The sequence below is a fragment of the Boleophthalmus pectinirostris genome, unplaced genomic scaffold (genome assembly GCF_026225935.1).
Source record: "Boleophthalmus pectinirostris isolate CB_2022bp ecotype Guang Dong unplaced genomic scaffold, ASM2622593v1 HiC_scaffold_10, whole genome shotgun sequence".
In the NCBI taxonomy this organism is placed as follows: domain Eukaryota; kingdom Metazoa; phylum Chordata; class Actinopteri; order Gobiiformes; family Gobiidae; genus Boleophthalmus; species Boleophthalmus pectinirostris.
Window position 1 is genome coordinate 36745029 of NW_026570971.1, and position 21238 is coordinate 36766266.

The 21238-nt window shown below is 40.3% G+C and overlaps 1 protein-coding gene across 1 annotated transcript in view; it reads right to left on the reverse strand.

Moving 5' to 3' along the window:
* Window positions 1-21238, reverse strand: part of plekhh1 (pleckstrin homology domain containing, family H (with MyTH4 domain) member 1) — a 97684-nt gene that overhangs the window by 24544 nt on the left and 51902 nt on the right. Inside the window, 10 exon segments of the mRNA XM_055155900.1 lie at window positions 2585-2721; window positions 3397-3544; window positions 8163-8248; window positions 10527-10605; window positions 11194-11870; window positions 12747-12926; window positions 15211-15292; window positions 16513-16596; window positions 18756-18905; window positions 20836-20898. Of these exon segments, the coding sequence (XP_055011875.1) occupies window positions 2585-2721; window positions 3397-3544; window positions 8163-8248; window positions 10527-10605; window positions 11194-11870; window positions 12747-12926; window positions 15211-15292; window positions 16513-16596; window positions 18756-18905; window positions 20836-20898 (1686 nt within the window).

The window sequence follows — 21238 nt, forward strand, 5'->3', positions numbered from 1 at the left end:
GGAACAACGCAGACACCGGCCGCAGCATCGTAAAACTCCGGGAGAATAGGAGTTTGTGGCGCGTATCGCACTAGAGTCAGTGCTTATCAGAGGTGAGCGCGGGCTGAGCCGCTGTTTTACATGTGAACAGTGAATGCGGGCACTGGATCTGGTACAAGCCCGGTAGAAGATGTGTCATGGAGGGAAAGAGGTGTGTGCGGGGCGGGGCCGCGGACACACCGGAGCAGGCAGGAGGAACAGTGGAATCTTTGTCACTCTATTAATGTTTTGAATATGTTTAGGCGTGTTTACTGTGAATGTGAGCTACAAAAGCATATTGCCAGTTCAGGCTTTACACGTCTATGTTTGATACAAATGTGAATGTGTTTGTTCAGGTGAAGTTGTCAGTGCAGTCGGCCTACACCAGGTGGTGGACTGAAGAGAGAAGACCAGGTCCAGGTCTTATCTCACCATGAGCTGAGCTGGCTCATCAACACGGATATAAAAGTCCACTGTGCACTGGAGTAAAGTAAAGGTAAACTTGTGATTAAATTAAAGAATTGGCCAAACATGTCAAAAAACATGGAAGATAATGTTCTGTGATTGCAGGTGTAATAATGAACACCATGTTTAATAAAAAATATGCATTTATTTGTTTAGGTGTCACCAGACCAGGTGGACACTGGAGACTGAGGACCTCATCTCTGTAGCTGCCTGCATTCTTCACTAGAAGCCTCCTGCACACTGGACTGGTGAGCATGTCATTCATGTACACACTTAGTGGTGGGATGTTGAGGTCATTATAATAACATTAAGCACAGTTGTTTTCTGTCACTCCTCTCAGTGTATATATATTAAAGGTGTATTCTAATAATAAAATGTGATTGTTTGTGTTTAGGTCTCCTGGTTTATACTTAGCACTGATCAGTTAAGATCAGGTCACATTCCAGCTCTGTGTCTGAGCTCAACTCACTTCTTCACTGCATCCACTGCACTTCACAGGTGAACATTTCTGCATGACATTAGAATAATACAGAGTGCTGTTACCTCCTTTGATTCCTGTGTGTTTTGTGATTGCAGATGTTTCATGAGGTGAACACAGGACTACAGATCTAGAAGGAGCCTAAAGGACTTGAGTGCAGCTCATACAGAGCTGAAGGATCCTCATGTCTCTTCTCTTCAGGCTCTTTATGGACTTTATACATCAGCTCATGTCCAACTGTCAGTTACATGTGTTAAATATTTTGTTACATCTTTTGTTTACGTATTTTAATGTGTATTTGTGGTAACTGTTTTTTGTTTTTTTTATAAATGTTTGAATGCATTTTAGCTCTGAGTCTGTCTGTTCTTATGACAATACATTGATTAGCTGTATTTTTTTTAAATTACAGGGAATTACTGGCAACTAAATTGCCAGGTAATACTTGTAAATATGATTTACAGTAATTTACTGAAATTAATACAATAAACACCTGGCAACAAAATTGCCAGGTAATACTTGTAAATGTGGTATAAGTTTTGCTATAAGCTGCAGATAAATTATTTACTGTAAACTTCAAACCAATGAATAACTGTAAAAATTCCCCAACAAAAACCTGTAAAGTGTTCCCAGCTCTTACCTGTAAATACAATTTACAGTAATTTACTGAAATAATACAATAAACACCTGGCAACAAAATTGCCAGGTGTTTATGGTAAAATTTACAGGAAATTTGTTATAGTGTGGGGTTTTAATTTAGCTATTTTGCCCATAAAAATATCATATTCCTCATACAGAGCCTGGCTGCAAATTCACTTCTGTAACTGCAAGCCTCAGTGAGCTTCATTTGATTGGAGCTGAATGCCATGGGTGACATCACACTCGCTTAATCCACTTCTATACCTTTAACTGTCAAATTGCAGATTTGTTGAAAGTTGGAAATTTCTTTCAAACACACATGTCCCATAAAGTTATATAGGCCCCCACCCTCAATCTGAAATTATGACATTGTCAATTTTAATGCAGCCTATTTATTATTATACTTAATTTCATTTATTACACTTGTATATCTTTAGTATAACTTTGATTATTATAGATGTAAAACACAATTCTGTTTTTGTTCAGATTCAAAATGGAGGTTCTTAAAGAGACCAAAGCACTGCTGAGTCACCCCTCCCCTTTGCTCCCTGTGCTAAGTCGCTCCCCCTTCATAGTGACATCACATTCGCAAAACAATCAGCTTGTGTTTTACTAATGAAACTCCGGCAGACATTTGGAAACATGCGGATGACTACTTCCTTTGTGCTCTGTTGGCGATAGAGAATGGCCCAGTTTTCTTCATCTAGACATCACTGTATTCTTTCTTTTTTACATAAATTGCCTATTAATTTGTGTATTATAATTTATCTTAACTTAACTTAATTTAAAACAAACAAAAAAACTTTGTGACAGCAAAGTCATGTCCCCCATAGAAAGCTTTGGCAGATTGTCAAGACGATGCTGCTGAATCCGTGGTTTTATCACAGGCCCAGTGTCGCTAACTACACCGGAAGTTGTCATCTGCATGTTTCCAAACGTCTTCTGGTAACTGTGAAGAGATCCTATGAAAAGTCATGTGATACTGACTGGTCCGGTGCTTTCACAGGAGTAGGCTGAGGTCCTTTGTACTTTGTGTTCAGGTTCAGAATAGTCACTGTTCAGAGAATAGGCGTCTGGGGGAATCGCATAGTCACTTTCTGAGCTGACTGAAGACATGGAAACACCTGAAAAGAAACAAGATACAATACTCCAAAAAACTGAATTATGAATACTCAAAATAATGAAGTTGAGTACTTTTGTCAAGAAACTGGGGTTGTCAAAACTGTTGAAAATCACAGATTGAAATATCCTAGCTACCTCTTTCTTATTCTGTCAATCCCTCTTTTTATTCAGTCTCTCTATTCTCTCCATCCTTTCCTTCCTCTCTCTTTCTCTTCTTTTTTGTCTCCTTTTTCTCCTCATTCTCTCTCTTCCCTCTACTTTTTTCTTCTCTCTTTCTCTACCTGTCCTCTCTGCTTGCTCTTTCCTCTTTCCTCCCTTTATCTCTCCCTCTTTAAATCCCTTAATTTCTCTTCTTCGTCTCCATCTCTCTCTCTTCTCTGCACAATGTTCATTGTTCCACTGTATGGCATTAAACCTTTCTACCATCATGGAGACCAAACCAGACCAAGTTCCGGGTCAGATTTGTGGAGAGGCGACCTCACTCTTTGTCAGAAAGCCTGTTTTTCTAGGTATTTTTGAGTTATAAAATCATCTGTAATTATTAAAATAAATGTAAGACAGAGTTGTTTAAAGTCATACTGTGGAACATTTCAGGCAGAGGAGTGACATATCCACTGAAACAAGCCCCAACCAAAAAGTTACAGAGTGCACGTTTAAGAGTAAACTCCATTTCAGACCTCTCTTGACGGCGCGAGGGCTTCCTGGGACATTCCCCTTTTTGTCTGGATTCAAAATGGAGGTTCGCAAAGAAGCCAAAGAGCTGTTGTCATCCTCTGAACCAGAGTCATCATCAGGTAGAGGGACACTGCTGATCTTTGTGGCTTTCTAACAAACAAAAACAAAAACACATGGATTTATATATATATATATATATATATATATATATATATATATATATATATATATATATATATATATATAGGGGTGTCAAATTATCGCATTAATTGCGATTAATTAATTACAGTCATATTTAGCGCGTTATGTTTTTTAATCGCGTTAATCTCATTTTTAATCTCTAACTTTACAGTTTCTGTATGCGAGTTGCTTTATTATAAAATCTGTTTTTATGTGTTGTTGGGACAACACAAAAAACACATTAATTATTTTTTTTATTTCGGTAATTCCACTCATTGCCGGAAACCCACACAAAACGCGTGCAGTAAGAGCGATGCAAACGTCATGTTAACGTTTGCGGCGTTAGTCGCACAATGGACGAGGTGGAAGAGCCAGTAGAACAGAGTCAGCAGTGCACAGGTAAAAACACATTCGTGTCTTGGAAATTATTCTCCCGACGTGAAATATAAAAGAAAATAACAAATATAAAATCGCCTACAACTTAAATGTCACTGGTGAAAACAACCTGCATAGACTCATGATGTCTGCACTACTGTCCTATAGTGACCTGCCACATGAGGGGACACGCACACAAACACACACAAATACACACAAACACAAATACACACAAACACAAACACACACCTTCATCATCGTCATTAACCTGAGAACGCGCGGACCATGTTTCTTTCCGTAGTTACTGCGTGGATACCGACGTGCTCCCGTGCGCCGCGTACGTTTTCTCGCGTACGCTGCGTAAACCGCGCTTCCTCCTGTGCGCCTCTAAACCAGAACTAACACCAAGACTAAAACAGGGACTAACCCAGTCCAGGACTAAACCAGGACTAAACCAGGACTAAAACCAGAACTAAAACCAGTGATCTCATATATAAAGCATTTCTCTATCAATAATATTTTTAATATGGTTAAGGAAAGACTGGACTTTTTATTGTCTTTAAGTAGACAAAAGTTATTATGTTCAGCTTTCCTCATCTTTGCTACTTTACAGCAGTTTCTTATTCATGGAGACTTGGGCTCAACAGTCAATTTGGAGAGATTTGTTAAACAATAAATGACTTTATAAAGTCACTTTTTTTTGTTCTATATCAGTCTTTTGATCTGCCACAATAATGTAATAATGAATTTAAATGAAAATACCTCAACTTGAAGGCTTTTCTCAGCATTTTTTAGGTGAGATTAAAAAGAGATTAATTAGATTAATTAATTACAGATCATAATTAATTAATCTCTCAATTTTTTTAATCGCATGACAGCACTAATATATATATATATATATATATATATATATATATATATATATATATATATATATATATATATATATATATATATCTTTGTGGCTTTCTAACAAACAAAAACAAAAACACATGGATTTATATATATATATATATACATATATATTATATATATATATATATATATATATATATATATATATATATATATATATATATATATATATATATATATATATATAAAAATGTGTTTCTCACCTTCCACGGTGGGAGGTCTCTCTCACCCTCATTGAGCTCGGGTCCTCTACCAGAGGCCTGGGAGCTTGAGAGTTCTGCGCAGTATCTTTGCTGTTCCCAGTACTGCACTTTTCTGGACTGAGATGTCCGTTGTTTTTCCCGGTATCTGTTGAAGCCACTCTTCCAGTTTGGGGGTTACAGCCCCGAGTGCTCCGATCACCACAGGCACCACTGATGCCTTTACTTTCCAGGCTCTCTCCAGCTCTTCCTTGAGCCCCTGGTATTTCTCTAGCTTCTCGTGTTCCTTTTTCCTGATATTACCATCGCTTGGTATTGCGATGTCAACCACCACGGCTCTGCTCTGTTTCTTATCCACCACCACTATGTCTGGTTGGTTCGCCATCACCATTCTGTCAGTCTGTATCTGGAAGTCCCACAGGATCTTGGCTCGGTCATTCTCCACAACCTTTGGAGGTGTTTCCCACCTTGATCCTGGGGTTTCCAGCCCGTACTCTGCACAGATGTTTCTGTACACTATGCCCGCCACTTGGTTATGTCGCTCCATGTATGCTTTCCCTGCCAGCATCTTACACCCCGCAGTTATGTGCTGGACTGTCTCAGGAGCCTCTTTGCACAGTCTACACCGTGGGTCTTGTCTGGTGTGGTAGATCTGGGCCTCTATTGCTCGAGTGCCCAGGGCCTGCTCCTGAGCAGCCAGGATCAGTGCCTCTGTGCTGTCCTTCAGACCAGCCCTCTCAAGCCATTGGTAGGATTTCCTGATATCAGCCACTTCAGTTATGTTCCGGTGGTACGCCCCATGTAGGGGTTTGTCCTGCCATGATGGTCCCTCCAGCACCTCTTCCTCTGGACCCCACTGTCTGAGACATTCTCTGAGCACCTCATCTGCCGGGGCCTTGTCCTTGATGTACTCAAGGAGCTTGGATGTTTCATCCTGGACAGTGGTTCCCACACTCACTAGTCCTCGGCCCCCTTCCTTCTGGCCTGCGTACAGTCTCAGGGTGCTGGATTTGGGATGGAACCCTCCATGCATGGTCAGGAGCTTTCGTGTCTTAACATCTGTGGTCTGTATCTCCTCCTTTGGCCAGCTTACAATCCCTGCAGGGTATCTGATCACTGGCAGGGCGTAGCTGTTGATTGCCTGCACCTTGTTCTTGCCATTGAGCTGGCTTCTAAGGACTTGCCTCACTCTTTGCAGGTATTTGGCCGTAGCCGCTTTCCTTGTTGCCTCTTTGAGGTTGCCACTTGCTTGTGGGATACCAAGGTACTTGTAACTGTTCTCAACGTCTGCTATTGTTCCCTCTGGGAGTGACACCCCCTCTGTGTGGACTACCTTCCCTCTCTTTGTCACCATCCTGCTACATTTCTCAAGCCCGAATGACATCCCAATGTCTGTACTGTAGATCCTTGTGGTGTGGATCAGTGAGTCGATGTCTCGCTCACTCTTAGCGTACAGCTTGATGTCATCCATGTAGAGGAGGTGACTGATGGTGGCCCCGTTTCTGAGTCGGTATCCATAGCCAGTGCGGTCGATTATTTGGCTGAGGGGGTTCAGGCCTATGCAGAACAGTAGTGGGGACAGTGAGTCTCCTTGGTATATGCCACATTTGATGGACACATGTGCAAGTGGCTTCCCCTTGGCTTCAAGGGTGGTTTTCCACAACCGCATCGAGTTCGCAATGAACGCCCTTAGAGTCCTGTTGATATTGTACAGCTTCAAGCAGTCAGTGATCCATGTGTGTGGCATTGAGTCATAGGCTTTCTTGTAATCAATCCAGGCAGTGCACAGGTTGGTCTTACGGGTTCTGCAGTCGCGGGCGACTGTTCGGTCAACCAGGAGTTGGTGTTTGGCTCCCCTGGTGTTTTTGCCAATACCCTTCTGTGCTGCACTCATGTATTGATTCATGTGCCCACTTATCTTAGCCGCAATGATGCCTGACATGAGCTTCCATGTTGTGGAGAGACAGGTTATTGGCCGATAGTTGGATGGGACTGCACCCTTTGAAGGATCCTTTAGGATCAGGATCGTACGCCCTTGGGTTAACCATTCAGGGTGAGTCCCATCCCTTAGCAGCTAGTTCATTTGTGCTGCCAGGCGCTCGTGGAGGGCAGTGAGCTTCTTTAGCCAGTACGCATGGATCATGTCAGGGCCCGGTGCGGTCCAGTTTTTCATACCTGAGACTCTTCCCTGGATGTCTGCCACTGTGATGGTGACTGGATTCTGTTCAGGGAGGTTGCTGTGGTCTTCTCTCAGATCCACCAGCCACTGTGCATCGGTGTTATGTGATGCCTCCCTTTCCCATATGCCTTTCCAGTACCTCTCAGTCTCCAGCCTTGGTGGGTATGCTCTGCTGTTATTACCCTGCCACTGAGCGTACACTTTCGCCGGTTGTGTTGCGAACAGCCGGTTTATTCGTCTGGCCTCGTTATCTCGTGTGTACCTCTTTAGGCGGCTGGCCAAGGCTTGGAGCCTTTGTTTGGCAGTTTCGAGTGCTTCAGGTATGGGCAACTGGTTGTACCTCTTGGGCACTTGCTTTTTCATTACACCTTTCTGGGCCTCTGACAGTTGGCTCACTTCTCTCCGCACCTCCTTGATTTTAGCCTCTAACCGTCTTTGCCATGGTGGGTATTGTATCGCATGGCTCCCATGGTTGCTCTTATAGCCCAACACATCTAGGATCACTGCTGCTGAAGTGTATATCAGCTCATTGGTTTCAGTGATTGTTGTGGTAGGGATCACTGTCAGTGCTGCATTCACATCGTCTAGGAGACTTTCAGATGGTACTACACTTAGCCTCTGTAACCGGCATCGGGGTTGCCTTGTGTTCATTCGGGCCATGATCTTATCTTTCAGGTCAGTCGCTGCCTCGCTCAGCGTGATACTTATTGGGGTTTCGTACCCAATCTCTGGTTGGGGAGTATATATATATATATATATATATATATATATATATATATATAAAATATGATATATATAGAAAACAGCCTGTTTATATAATATTATATTATATTATGTACACATTTTCAAGTATTATAATTATAAATAGTAAATGTTGTGTTATAACACATTTGTAGAAAAAATGTTGTTTTTTTCTTACCCCTTTGAGCGTGGTGTAGACTGGGACACTGATTTTTTTGTAGATGAGCTGAGAGAAGGGGCCTGGAGCTGGATACTGAGGTAAACCTGGAGCAAAAAGAACAGATGTATATTATTTAAATTAGAAATCAAAATTAAAATCAATGAAAAATGACATATAGTTAATGCTATGTTATGTTATAATTACTTTTTTTTTTAAACACAGAGAAAAGAGAAGAGAAAAACACTGCACTTTTCAAATTTACAAACTGATTTTTTATTAGGCTCTTCATAATATATTTTTTTGCACTGTGTAATGTTTTAGTCGGGGGTCCATCACTTGCTTGTTTCTATGGAGATGTCATTGTGCTGCCTGGAATGTTGAACAGTATGACATTAAAAGCTCTACTTTACATTTATTAAATTACAGGTGACTTTATAGCTCAATAGTCTCCATGAAGACAGAAAATTTTTATTCAATATTGTGAAACATTCCAGACAAAGTAATAACATGTCCATTGAGAAAAGCATTTTTTGATGGAAACTCCACCAGAAAAGTTACACAATGCATCTTTTAAGATACTGGGTTGAATGAATAAAAAAATAGAAAATCTGGTCAAAATGTTCATACATCAGACAGATAATACAAATAAACAATTCTAAATGTTGCATGTTTTTCTGGGTGGGTCCCAACTAGTCTAGTAGTTAAACTAGTCTGTGTTTCCATGGAGATTAGAATGTGTCATAGTGAAGCTTTTATTTTGAAGGTTCACTCTTTAAAATTAAACTGAGCCTCTATTCTCTAAAGTGAGTGATTAATTTCAGATGGTGCACGAGGGGTTTGAGTTCTGAACCTGAGAGTGGAAAAGTGCTGAGTCTGCTCTGAGCTAATCCAAACCAGATTAGAACCAGGAAATATCCCTCCATCTTAACCTCTTTCTCTCTCTCTTTCTCATCTCTCTATCCTAGCTATACCTCTCTCTCCTTTTATCAACTTTTTTATTTGGTGCCCTTCTCTCCCTCTTGTCTCTCTGTCTCCATCTTCTTTTTCTCTCATTTGTCTCCTCTCGTTCTCTTTCTCTTCTCTCTCTCTCTCTATTCCCCCTTAGCTATTCATTGTGCTTGCTCTGTCCCTCTGAAGGAAAGATCCTTCCTTCATCACTCTTTTTATCTTCTTTCGCTCCATCTCTTTCTTGTCTCTGCACACTCTTCTCCTTCCTTTCTTCTCCCTCTTCCACTCCCCCCACTCTCCTTTCCTTCTTATTTCAGTTTGTTTCTCTCCCTCCCCCTCTTTTACCTCTCTCATATTTCCTACCTTCCTCCCTCTGTTCTTAGTCTCTCTCTCTTCCTCCCTCCTTCTCTCTCTCTTTCTCTCTCCCTTACTCTCCCCCTTAACTCCCTCTTTAACTTCCCATTTCCTTCTCTTCGTGTTCATTTCTCTTTATCTCTACCTCCTTCTCCTTCCAATCTCTCTCCTTTTGCAGTCACTTTTCTCCCTTTCTTCCTATCTCTCCTTTCTTCCTACCTTTTTCTCACCATCCTCTCCGTCCCCCTCCCTATCTCTTTCTCTCTCTCCCCCTCTTTCTGTTCTCTTGCTCTTCCTTCTCTCTGCCTCTTTCCTCTACCTCTTCACCTCTTTTTTTTTCTTTATTCACTCTCTCACCCCTCTCTCCCTTCTTGTTTTGCTCTCTCATTTGTCTTCCTCCTCTCCTCTCTTCCTCTTTCTCTCTCAACCACCCCCTTTTCACCCCTCATTCTCCCCTCCTCTTTCTGTTCCCTCTCTTCTCTTCACTTTCTCATTTTCTCTCTTTCTCTATTCATAGTCTCATTCCCTCGTTCTTTCTTTCCTTCTCTCTCTTCACGCTGTAATGCCTCTGCAGCTCTTTGTAATCACACAGTCTCTCTTCTTTCATCAGCTCTGATTAAAAAGTCTCTCTCACTCCTGCCCTCCTCTCTTCCTCCAGCAGCCTAAAGGTAGAGCCTGAAATAAAGAGTTCAGGTGGAGAAAGAGGGCGGGGCTACAGCTGCACAGGTGTGAGGGGGGCAGTCCACACCTGCAGGTCAAAAGGAAGTGACATCAAAAAGGGCCCTAAATTCCATTTGTATTCAATACTGGCCTTTAGAATGCTGTGAACATTGTATAATTCATATTAGTAGTAGTAGTAGTAGTACCAGTAGTGGTAGTTGCAGCAGCAGAAGCAGTAGCATAGTAGTTGTAGTAATAGTAGTAGTAGTAGTAGCACTAGCAGCAGTAGTAGTGGTAGTAGTAGCAGTAGTAGAAGTAGCACCAGCAGTAGTAGTAGTAGCAGTAGTGGCAGTTGTAGTAGTAGTAGTAGTAGTAGTAGTAGTAGTAGTAGTAGTAGTAGTAAGTAGCATTTAGAGACACACTGACCTCTTCCTCTGGGTCCTGCAGAGGCCTCTGACACTCTCATCCCAGACTTGGCCACAGCGTAAATCCTGCTCTCCTATTCACAAATAAGTTTAGAGGAAAAAGTGAATAAAACTATATGTCTCTGGATGAACCTATGTGGCTCTGGAGGACAGGAAATCATCCTTAAACAAGACGAAAAGATATTGTGCTTATGTGTGCCCTATAGCTATAATACGAGACCCGTCGAGTATTATGTTATAATTTGGACATTTTAATTTACATTCATCTATAACAATTTAATAAAAGAAGTAAGTCGGTGTTAGCTGCACATTTTCACTGGTACGAGAAAGACTACACAACACTGCCAAATTCTACACATATCATCAAATAAGAAAATTACATTTTGAGAACAAGGAGCATACGTCACAGTGGGCTTCTGCCGGTGGGGTGAAAACGGGGGTTGATCGGCAAATAAACAATTAAAGATTACTCAAACATGCAGGAATCCCTCCAAATACAACTTTTGATGAGTAAATGTTGAGGGAAAACAACTATAACATGGTTAAAAGCTCTGAAATGCCCATTTTGCAGAATAGGTCTGATTTAACAATAACACAGAAAACAAAAAAAGTCATAAAATAAAATGTATTTAAAATCAAGATGAATTATGGTCTCTTCTTACCCATGATGGAAACCTGTGCAGCGGTGGCGTGGGCGGTTTGAGCCCCTCTGGGTCCAGCCTCTCCAGCTCTTCAGCCAGTCCCAGGAATGAGACTCCATCCTGGGACACTTCCTCCAGACCTGCTTCCTCCTCCACTCCCTCCATACTGTCCAACAAACCATCATCTATATCCGTCTCTTCCACTACCTGAGAGAATAGAGAGGTGCTGGTCCCTGCACTTTTCAGTGTAGAAGAAGTTGAAGATGGGTTTGTAATGTCTATATTTACATTAAGGTGGTGTAGTTTATCTAGACTGGGCTGCGGCTGGCTGTAATGTTTTTTAACTAGCTGTAAACTGTCTCTGGGAATTACTGGAGTTCGGACTTTTGGTAGCGTCATACTGGACTGATTCGGAAAAGGATTACTGGTGGAAGGAGATCGTGACAACATGGAAGTTTGTGATTGTAGAGACGTGATTGGTAGAGGAGAGCTGGGTTCGTGCGCCATTTCGTAAGCCGAGGATGAGGAGGAAGAGGAGGAGGAAGAGTGGAGGCAGTGAGAGCGGAATTTGGAGCTGAGTTCGTCTGAGGAGTTGTCCCGATCGGAAGATGGAGCGTCTAAAATCAGGGGCAGCTCTGGTCCGAAAGCGTCAATGTAGGATTTCCCTTTAGTGAGAAGGTCCGGGGATCTTTTGTGATCTGAAAATACAATACAATGTTATGGAATATGTTTGGTTCAATCCCAAGTGTGTAACATTTAAATTAAAAAAAATAATTAAAAAAACTTTTATTTAAGCTGTGTCAAATATAATGCAGAGGTTATTTAAAGGGCACATATTTTCTGATTTCTGTTATAATACTGTTTCCTCATCACAAACAGTGTATTGTTTCATTTGCACATGTTTAACACCCAAACCCACAAACACACATTTAGGCTGAGTTCTTCTGTCAAATTTAAAACACTGATAATACAGGAAGTGCCCCAGTGTGCTTTTAAACTTCATACACATTCACTAGAATCATTTGGATCATTTCAGACAACAAAATGAATTAAACAAAACACACTGGTATATTTTTAAGGAGGTTTTGTAGATTTCAATCATCCTATCTCTTCCTTAAGTTATACTGGCATTGAACATATACAACTGCCCCCTAGAGGTGAAAATCTGGAAATATACCTGTCAAAAATAGGATTTCTAGACTTAAGACTCATCAATGAAGACTTTGATCTAAGATGCTTTTTGTGATACAGTCAAACTAATGTTGTATTTAATAGAATGTTTTGATGTAAATCAAACTGTTTCTTCTTGTTGTAGAGCGGGCTGACCTCACTTTGAGACCTCCTGTTTGTTGATGGGGGATATGGGCACATAAGTGGGCAACAATTTTATAAACTGTGGTTCAAAAAATTATCTGATGAAGGCTTTTTGGTGAAACTTTATAAAAAAAACCAAAAACATTTTGACATCAGCCATCTGAGTGTGTTATGCATTTCTTCACTTTTATGTTGATCCTAATTGGGGGGAATTGATGTTTTTGATATAGAAAGGCCCCCTATTAACATACCCTGTGTACCTGTGATTGTAGTTTTGTAGAGGGGATTATTTCCTCTTGGCCCTCCCTGCCTCCTGCCCTCGTCCGGGGGCAGAGGAGACCCAGGCCGGCATGGGGGGAACAGGGGACTCACAGGGACCTGGTGAGTGTCCAGCGCCGGGGAGCTGGTCCCAAACAAGGAGGGGGGCTTCTCCAACAAAACTGACCAAAACACACAATACAACAGTGGTTATGTTTTAAGATGCGTAAAAAAAAATGGGGCAGTGCCAATTTCTAATATATAGTTTTTTTCATCTTAGATATGTCTTAAACTATGACAAAATTATATTTAAACTATATTTAAACTGTATGTGTAAATTGTACTTAAAGTACTATGTAACTTTCTGGTGGGGGGTCTGTCACCTGCTTGTTTCTATGGAGATGTCATTGCTCTGCCTGAAATGTTCCACAGTATGATACTAAACAGATCTACTTTACATTTATTCAATTACAGGTGGTTTTGTAGCTCAAAAATACCTAGAAAAACAGACATTCTGACTGTGAGCGGGGTCACCTCTCCACAGATCTGACCTTGAACTTGATCTGGTTTGGGAAGACATAAAGGTTTAATACCATACTGTGAAACATTCCAGACAAAGTTACATCTACATAGAGAAAAGCATTTGACAGACCCTCCACCAGAAAAGTTACACATTGCACCTTAAGAAAAAATAGCCTGCATACAGTATATGATCTGACTAACCTGGGGTAAAAAAAAAAAAAAAAAAAAAAAAAAAAAAGGGCTAAACCAGGGCATACATAGTCTAAAACTAAAAAAGGACTAAACCAGTACTAGATCAGGATTAAGCCAGGTCTTGGTCAGACTAAAAGTACTATCGATTGTGGAGTAGAACTACAATACTAAAAAACTATTACTATAGTCCAGAACTAAGCCAGGACTAAAATAGACCTAAACCAGGAATAAAGCAAGACTAAATCAGTAATAAATCAGGACTGAACTACCACTAAACTATTATAATAGTCCAGGACAAAACCAGACCTAAACCAGGACTAAACAAAGACTAAACCAGAACTAAACCAAGACTAAACCAGGACTAAACCAAAACTAAACCAGAACTAAACCAAGACTAAACCAGGACTAAAAAGACTATTGACTTTGACCCTTTGCTTAACCACTGTCCTGTGGTGTTTCCACATTAGGGAGCTGTGCTAAATGAGAAATGTGGTACAGAGAGAGCTGTTTTTCTATGGAAGAAAAATACAGGAGGAGAGAAGACCTAAGACCACAGTATAGAACATGGGGAATTTAATCACTTTATAGCTGTTGTATTTTTTTATAACTTATGGTTAGTTGCTACTCACATTTTTACAAATTTAGCTGCCAAAAGTAATATAGGGTTTACTTTATTGTCACTGTAAGGAAATTAGTTAATGTAAGTCTATGGTGAAGGTTTAATCTGGTGAAGGCTGATATTACTGTGATAGTGGAAATAAACAAAAGAACATCATGTGGTTAAATATTGTAAATTAGGGGTAGGGTTAAAATAAGACATGCTTCCTATGTCTTTTTTATTTTAGTTTTTAACTATTTTCTTCTTTCTTTTCTTTAAATTACATGTTTTTGGTGTATGTATTGATTGAAGTATAAAAACTATATGTTGTGTTTTGTTAAATTGTAAAATGGTCAAAATAAAGTAACGCTAACTAATTTTTATACAAATGAATTTTAGTCTGGTCCCCCACTCCGTCGCACCTTGAGCCAGAATCAAACATGTCCAATCAGATTTATTAGTTTAACTCATTGGTCACCATCATTTACAGATAAAATCATATTTTTCTCTCCTCAGATGAACAGAGTTTAATTCATTGCTCATTGATTCTTTATTTATTTATTTTATTTATTTGAGACAGGGACAGCGCACAATTTTTACATTAACCATGACAGGAGAGATGCATTGTACCAGGTTGTAGAGTCAGTGCTAATTTCCACCTGTCGTCCCTGGGCAAATTCATAGATTGATTGTGTTTAACTGACCTTAGCTATCAACTGTTCTTCCTGGAGACCTATGTAGCATGTTTTGGGTTGATGGGGGAAACCGGAGCGCCTGGAGGAAACCCATCCATCCATGCAAACTCCACACAGAAAGGATCGAACCCGAACCTTCCTGCTGTGAGGCAAGAGTGCTAGCCACTCAGCCACCATGCCGCCATTCTACAAAAATCTTCCATGTTTTTCAGTCCCATTTCAGTTGCCATATGTGTTTTGAATGGACCATGCTTGTCCCTAATTGGCTCATCCACCTGTCAGTCATGGTCATCTGAACTCTGGGAGACTAATCGTGACCAGACTCATTTCTTCAGAAAGTATTGGAGAAGGATATGTTCTAGTTAAAGCTGTCAGGAGAAGTGGGGTCCTATCACCAGGCATAATTTGGGGAATTGAACCCCAGACCTTCTTGCTTGTTACCATGGCAGCAGTACTTACCTTGGAGCTTATCCTGAAGTAGCACTATTTGTTCTGACTGTTTCTGATTGGCCATTTTCAGCTGTTGGTTCTCCTGCTCCATCTGAAAAAAACAAATATATATAAATATATATAATAAATATATATTTTAACACTTGTTTCTTTTAGAGGTTTTGGGGAAAAGGGGGGCAGGGACTTTCAAAAGCACATCTAAAAACATAACATTTTACACGTGTGTGTGTGTGCGTGTGTGCGCGCGTGTGTGTGCGTGTGTGTGTTTGTGAGTGTTGGTGGTGGTTTGAGGGGTCAATGGCACAGATTAGCAGCCACATTCTGTCAGTGTGCCCCATGGCAGCTGTGGCTACAACAGTGTCTTACCACCACTGAATGTGGCTGGAAAAGTGCAGTTTAAGACTAATGCATTATTATTATTATTATTATTATTATTATTATTATTATTATTATTATTATTATTTTTATACATAGCAATCACCACGGTGACAAGCACAACACAAAACCAAGCAATAAAAAAAATCCTGTATGCAAGATAGAGAAGCTTCAAAACTTCTAATCAATAACAACTCCACAGTGAATTCAGTGTTTACTAGAAAATACAATTTAAAAGGTGCACTGTGGAACTTTTCTGCTACCTGCTTGACTCCATGGAGATGTTATTGTTTTGTTCCCCGAAATGTTCTATATCATGGCATTTAATTTAACTATCTCAATGGAGACAAGCAGCAATATCACCAGGCCAAGTTACAGGTCAGATTTTTGGAGAAGTGGGCCCACTCACAATAATAAATTCTGTGGTAGTTTTAAGAAATAAAAACTCCTATAATTTAATAAATGTGAGGTATATTTGTTTAATGTTATACTGGCAGGCAAAGCAAGCATGGAGAACCTCCACCAGAAAAGTTACATAATGCACCTTTAAGGAAATATGTTGTTTTTAAATGGGTAATCATTCAATTGTTGAATGTTTCATTGAATTTTAATCCATGTTTGAATAAAAATGTTTCATAAATGCATTTTTTTAAAGTAATGCACTGCTATAATGTTCAGTTTTATGTAAAGGTGGAGTCCTTAATATATAGTTTTTATTTAGTGTACTCTTTTTATAAATAAATAAATCAGTCTAATTCCCAGTCTTTCCCCATCTATGCTCTATACCTTTAAACCCCCATTACCTCCTCTGTCCATGCTGTAAAATCAGTCTCTGGTCTTCCCACAGTGTTTTAGGATTTACCATAACTTAAACTGAAGTCTCTGATCCAAACCAGTTCTTTCTCATAATCCCACAATCCTTTGCTGCCCTCTTACCTCTCGCAGTTTCATGGAGACCCAGTCTTTAATCTTAGCCGCCTTTTCTTCGATGATCTTTGACTCCTGAGCTCTGACCACAATCTGTGTTCAGACAGATAGAAGAGGAGAGTTCAAAAGCTACATTTCATGGACTTAAATGGGCTTTTTTTTTTTTTTTTTCGTTGGATAGTACTGGATGTTGTTACTTCCTCAAAAACAGACTTTATAATTCATTTATAAAGCTTGCTTACACACAAATCAGTGCGTAGGCACTCTTTACGCCAACTGCGGGATTTATGAAACTCTTCCTAAACAAAGCGCAGCGCTTATCACAACGGCAGCTAGGACCCTGCAGTAAGCTCTACGCAAAGTCTGGAGACACAGGGAGAGGAGCAGAAGTGAAGAGAGTTTAATCAGAAATATTCCCTGCATGTTTGTGTAATTGGGAGCTCTTGCAAATGAGAGCTTGATCTCTGACAATATGAAGAACACAATAATGTCTGTTCCCATCCTGACCCAGGCTCGCGCACTCACAGAGGTAAGTAGAGTTTGGATGTTTCCTGTAGACTTTTATTGACAGAATAACAGTACCTGATCTGTATCTGATGTGTTAGATGCCAAATCTGAGTTCTACCTGCTAAAGCGCTTGTCCCCTGGATGCTGATCCAAGTACCCCTCCCTCGCTCCTTTCGCTCCCAGGGAGGGCATCTGAACATCTGAACTCTCGTATGCGCTCATAGCCCCATCCTTTGACCATTCAGATCCCCGGATGCACGTATCTACTAGTCTATATGCATGCGGGGCCAGCCCCCACACACACACAGGCATTCTTAAAAATGTAGCAATAAAACTCTTGAAACAGCGAGAAAATATATTGGCTTTATCTGCAAAGATGTGCTGCCTAAATAAGATGAAATATTATTAAATTAACAGATGAGTCATTGTTGTCACTTTTTTTTTTTTTTTTTTGTAAAACCTTGTTTAAGCCTTTGACGTGACCATGTGGTGCTGCGTGGAGTTAAACCCATAGATTATTGGTTCCTGTTTAGGTAAATCTCATTTACAAGTCACTTTGCATGCTCCTTTTATGTTGAGGTGGAGGTGTGGGAGGGTGTGATGTGATGTGGGTTTATTTGCACAGATTCTAGTTGCAGGTGGGATCTTAAAAGCACAAATTGCATGGTGGAGTGCACGCAGAGGGTTCTAAATTTGGAGTTTGCGTGGAACATGCCTCTGGTGGCCGCTAGGAATAGGCACTAGTTTAGGACAACTCCTACGCAGTCCTTTATAAATGAGGCCCCTGTTGTGTTTAGTTTCATTCACATATGTTTGAGTAACCCTTTATTATTAGTCTGTCTACAGCTTCAGAGCTCAAAATACTCCACCTTGTGATGTCATGAAGCGGTAGTTTTCAAATTTAACAGCTCCTTTTACTTTTAATTCAGTAGAGATTGACAATTGAATGGCTGAAATTATAACTATACGATTCTAGTGAAAGGTTGTATGGTTGAAAGCAGAAAAGAAGGGGAAAAGGAGCAATGCCAAACTAAGGTGATTGTTGGAGATTCCTTCCAGCGATGGCGTGCACTGAAGCAGATGAAGGCTCTAAAGACTGACACGTTGGTTGCTAAATTACTTCTGGACAGGTAACTTCAACAGCAATTTGTGCAGGAATTTTAAACATGATTTCTAGTGTAAGGAGCAGGCAGGAGGAGGCGTTTCTACTTAGTGAGCTGTGGAGGGGAGGGGGTGATGAGTGGCTAGCACTCATGCCTCACAGCAAGAAGGATCCGGGTTCGATCCCCAGGTCACCTCAGTCACTTATTTATGTGATCGAGTTTGCATGTTTTCCTGTGTCTGGATGGGTTTCCTCCGGGCACTCTGGTTTAACCCATCAACCCAAAACATGCTACACAGGTCTCCAGGTAGAACAGTTGATAGTCAAGGTCAGTTAAACACAATCAATCAATGAATCTGCCCAGGACCTACAACCTTAAAGGTATATGGAGTTTAAAAAACACTATCATGTGTTGATACATTTCCTGTATTACCACATGACATCACAAGCCCAAATGTGCAGGGTTTGTGTGTGACTGAAACAAAACACAACTCTAGGTCTGTTTGCGATGAGAAAACTACATTACAACACATCAGAAAATAGTGTAACATGGACCTTTTAATGTTTAGTAATATTATATTAAAGTAGCATTAAAGTACAATTTTCAGCCACTCCACCATCTTTGATCAGTTATCGTCTCTACCTGTTTTTCCAGCTGGCTTTCCAATCGCTTTATCAGTGTGTCTTTTTCTTGAAGCTGGGTGGTCAATTCCTGGTGCTTTCTGTACAAGGAGTTCTCTGATTCGCTGGTTTGGATGTTGGCAGACTTGATCTTTTCCTCCATGACGAGAATCTAAAAAGTACAAAGAATAAATTGTATTCACATGACATCATTTAAAACCGCCTATAACATGCTCCGTTTTTCAGAATAGCTATGAAACCATTAGACTGATACATGCTTGTATAAATCCTTTGCTTTGAGCGGTTCATGTCTCATCTGCATTCAGGATATGTTCATCTTGTGTTGTCATTGAGCAAAAACAAATGCAATTTGGAAATTTTGCCCTGACGTGATATGTGACTATGGCTAACATCACGCCAGCATCAAACGGGATCAGGCATTTGCACTGCATGTGCTCAAAGCATGTCTCGTCAGTCTCGTCGGAGTCACTTCTGTAATTGGCAGACTAATGTTTCATCTGTATATAGTAGTAATGTTCTATGTTCTAGCAGGTGGAAGTGTTCTTTGTTGCCAGTATTGTCAGTCTGTATGTAAACGGAGGAATCCACAACTTTAGCCCAGATGTAAAATCAGCCTGAACGTTTACCAAGAACTGGTTTGGAATTTCGAGGGGGATTTAGAATGATATTATTTATTTAAAGAGTAAAATAACATTATCCACCTGAGATATTTTGTTGCGTACAGTGTTCATCGGCTTTATGAAAACAAAGGTGAGAGCTCAGCTGAGCGGTGGGGAAGGTGGGGAGAGGATTTACGACAGTGTATTTTCACAGGCGACCTGTTGGTAGAGCACTACTGCTGAAGGTACTTAGTTTTGCTTTAACATATCATTAACTTGTCAGTCCAAAACATACAAGGATTTTTAGTTTGGTTATTTCTCTTTAAAAAGGTGATTCTAGAATTATTCACTTGATCTAATGAATTAAAGGTGCAATGTGTGTAACTTTTCTGGTGGAGGGCCTGACAAATGTTTTTCCCCATGGAAATATTATTGTTTTGTGTGGAATGTTTCACAGTTTGGCTTTAAACCTTTCTATCTCCATGGAGACCAAACCAGATTTAGAGTTCCAAGTTACAGATCAGATCTGTGGAGAGCCAATCCCGCTCACAGTCAGAATGTCTGATTTTCTAGGTATTTTTGAGCTGTAAAACCACCTGTAATTGAAAAACTATAAGGTAGAGCGAGGTAGAAACAAGCATTTTACAGACCCTCCACCAGAAAGTTCCACAGTGCGCCTTTAAGTCTCATAGTACAGTATTGGATGAGTTGGCGTGAGTGAAGCAGCTGCGTAAGAGCTCAAGTATTCTATGTTTTTGAAGTTCTGACTCCATCAAATTACCACCTACAGATGAGTTCAAACTGTAATGGCCTTTAATTAGCAATTCAACAAGGCAGCTGTGGACTGCAGCCTGTGAGCTTATATAAACCAACATGTACTCTGATTAAAGTGCACTTCAGTTGGGGGTCCTGGTTGTTTCTACAATATGGATACATCATTGCTCTGCTTGAAATCTTCCACAGTATGACATCAGACAGCTCTACCTTACATTCATTCAATTACAGGTGGTTTTATAGCTCAAAAATACTTAGATTAACTTGGAACTTGGTCTGGTTTGGTCTCCATGAAATTAGAAAGGTTTAAAGACATACTGTGGCACATTCCAGACAAAGCAATAACATCTCCATGGAGAAAAGCATTTAACAGATCCTCCACCAGAAAAGTGACACAATGCACTTTTAAGAATAGGTCTGTCATGCTAACAAAATTTGAAGGGTGATATATCGCTGAAGTAAACATACGAATGATAATATTGAAATTACCAAAAATGTGCAGAGTTTAAAAATGGGGTGGAGCACTTCCCATGACATCACAAGTGTTTTCATGGAGTGTTTGAGAGAAGAACTCAGCCTAAATCTGCAGGGTCTGTGTGTTAAACATGTGTGAATACAACAAAACCCATCTCCAGGTCTGTTTGTGATGAGGAAACGACATTGGAACACACAGCAGAAAATAATGTAACATGGGCCCTTCAGTATTACCTGTTTCTCTGCATTGCCAGCCCTCTGATCGGCTTCAATTACCCTCTGTTCCAGCTCCTGCATCTGTGCAGAGGAATCACAAAGGTTAAAGAATAAAAGTGTTTCCGTTGTTTGGGATATACTGTAAGAAGGTTAACAGGAGGCCAATGTAATCTAGATACTTTACATGTTTCCCTAAAATGAAGCATTCTCAAAAGCAGTGCCCCTCAGACACAGAGAGGTCCTAATTCAGTTTAAGCGCTGACATAAGTGGAAGAATGAAGAGATTAGTGCAGCAGAAGTTTGAATGTTTACAGAGCAATGGAAGACCTCAAAACTGCAGTCCCTTATTTCAAATGTTGAAAGGAAATCGTTGGTTTCTAACTAAATACTTCCTCTTTCCCAAACCCTTATTGCAAGTATT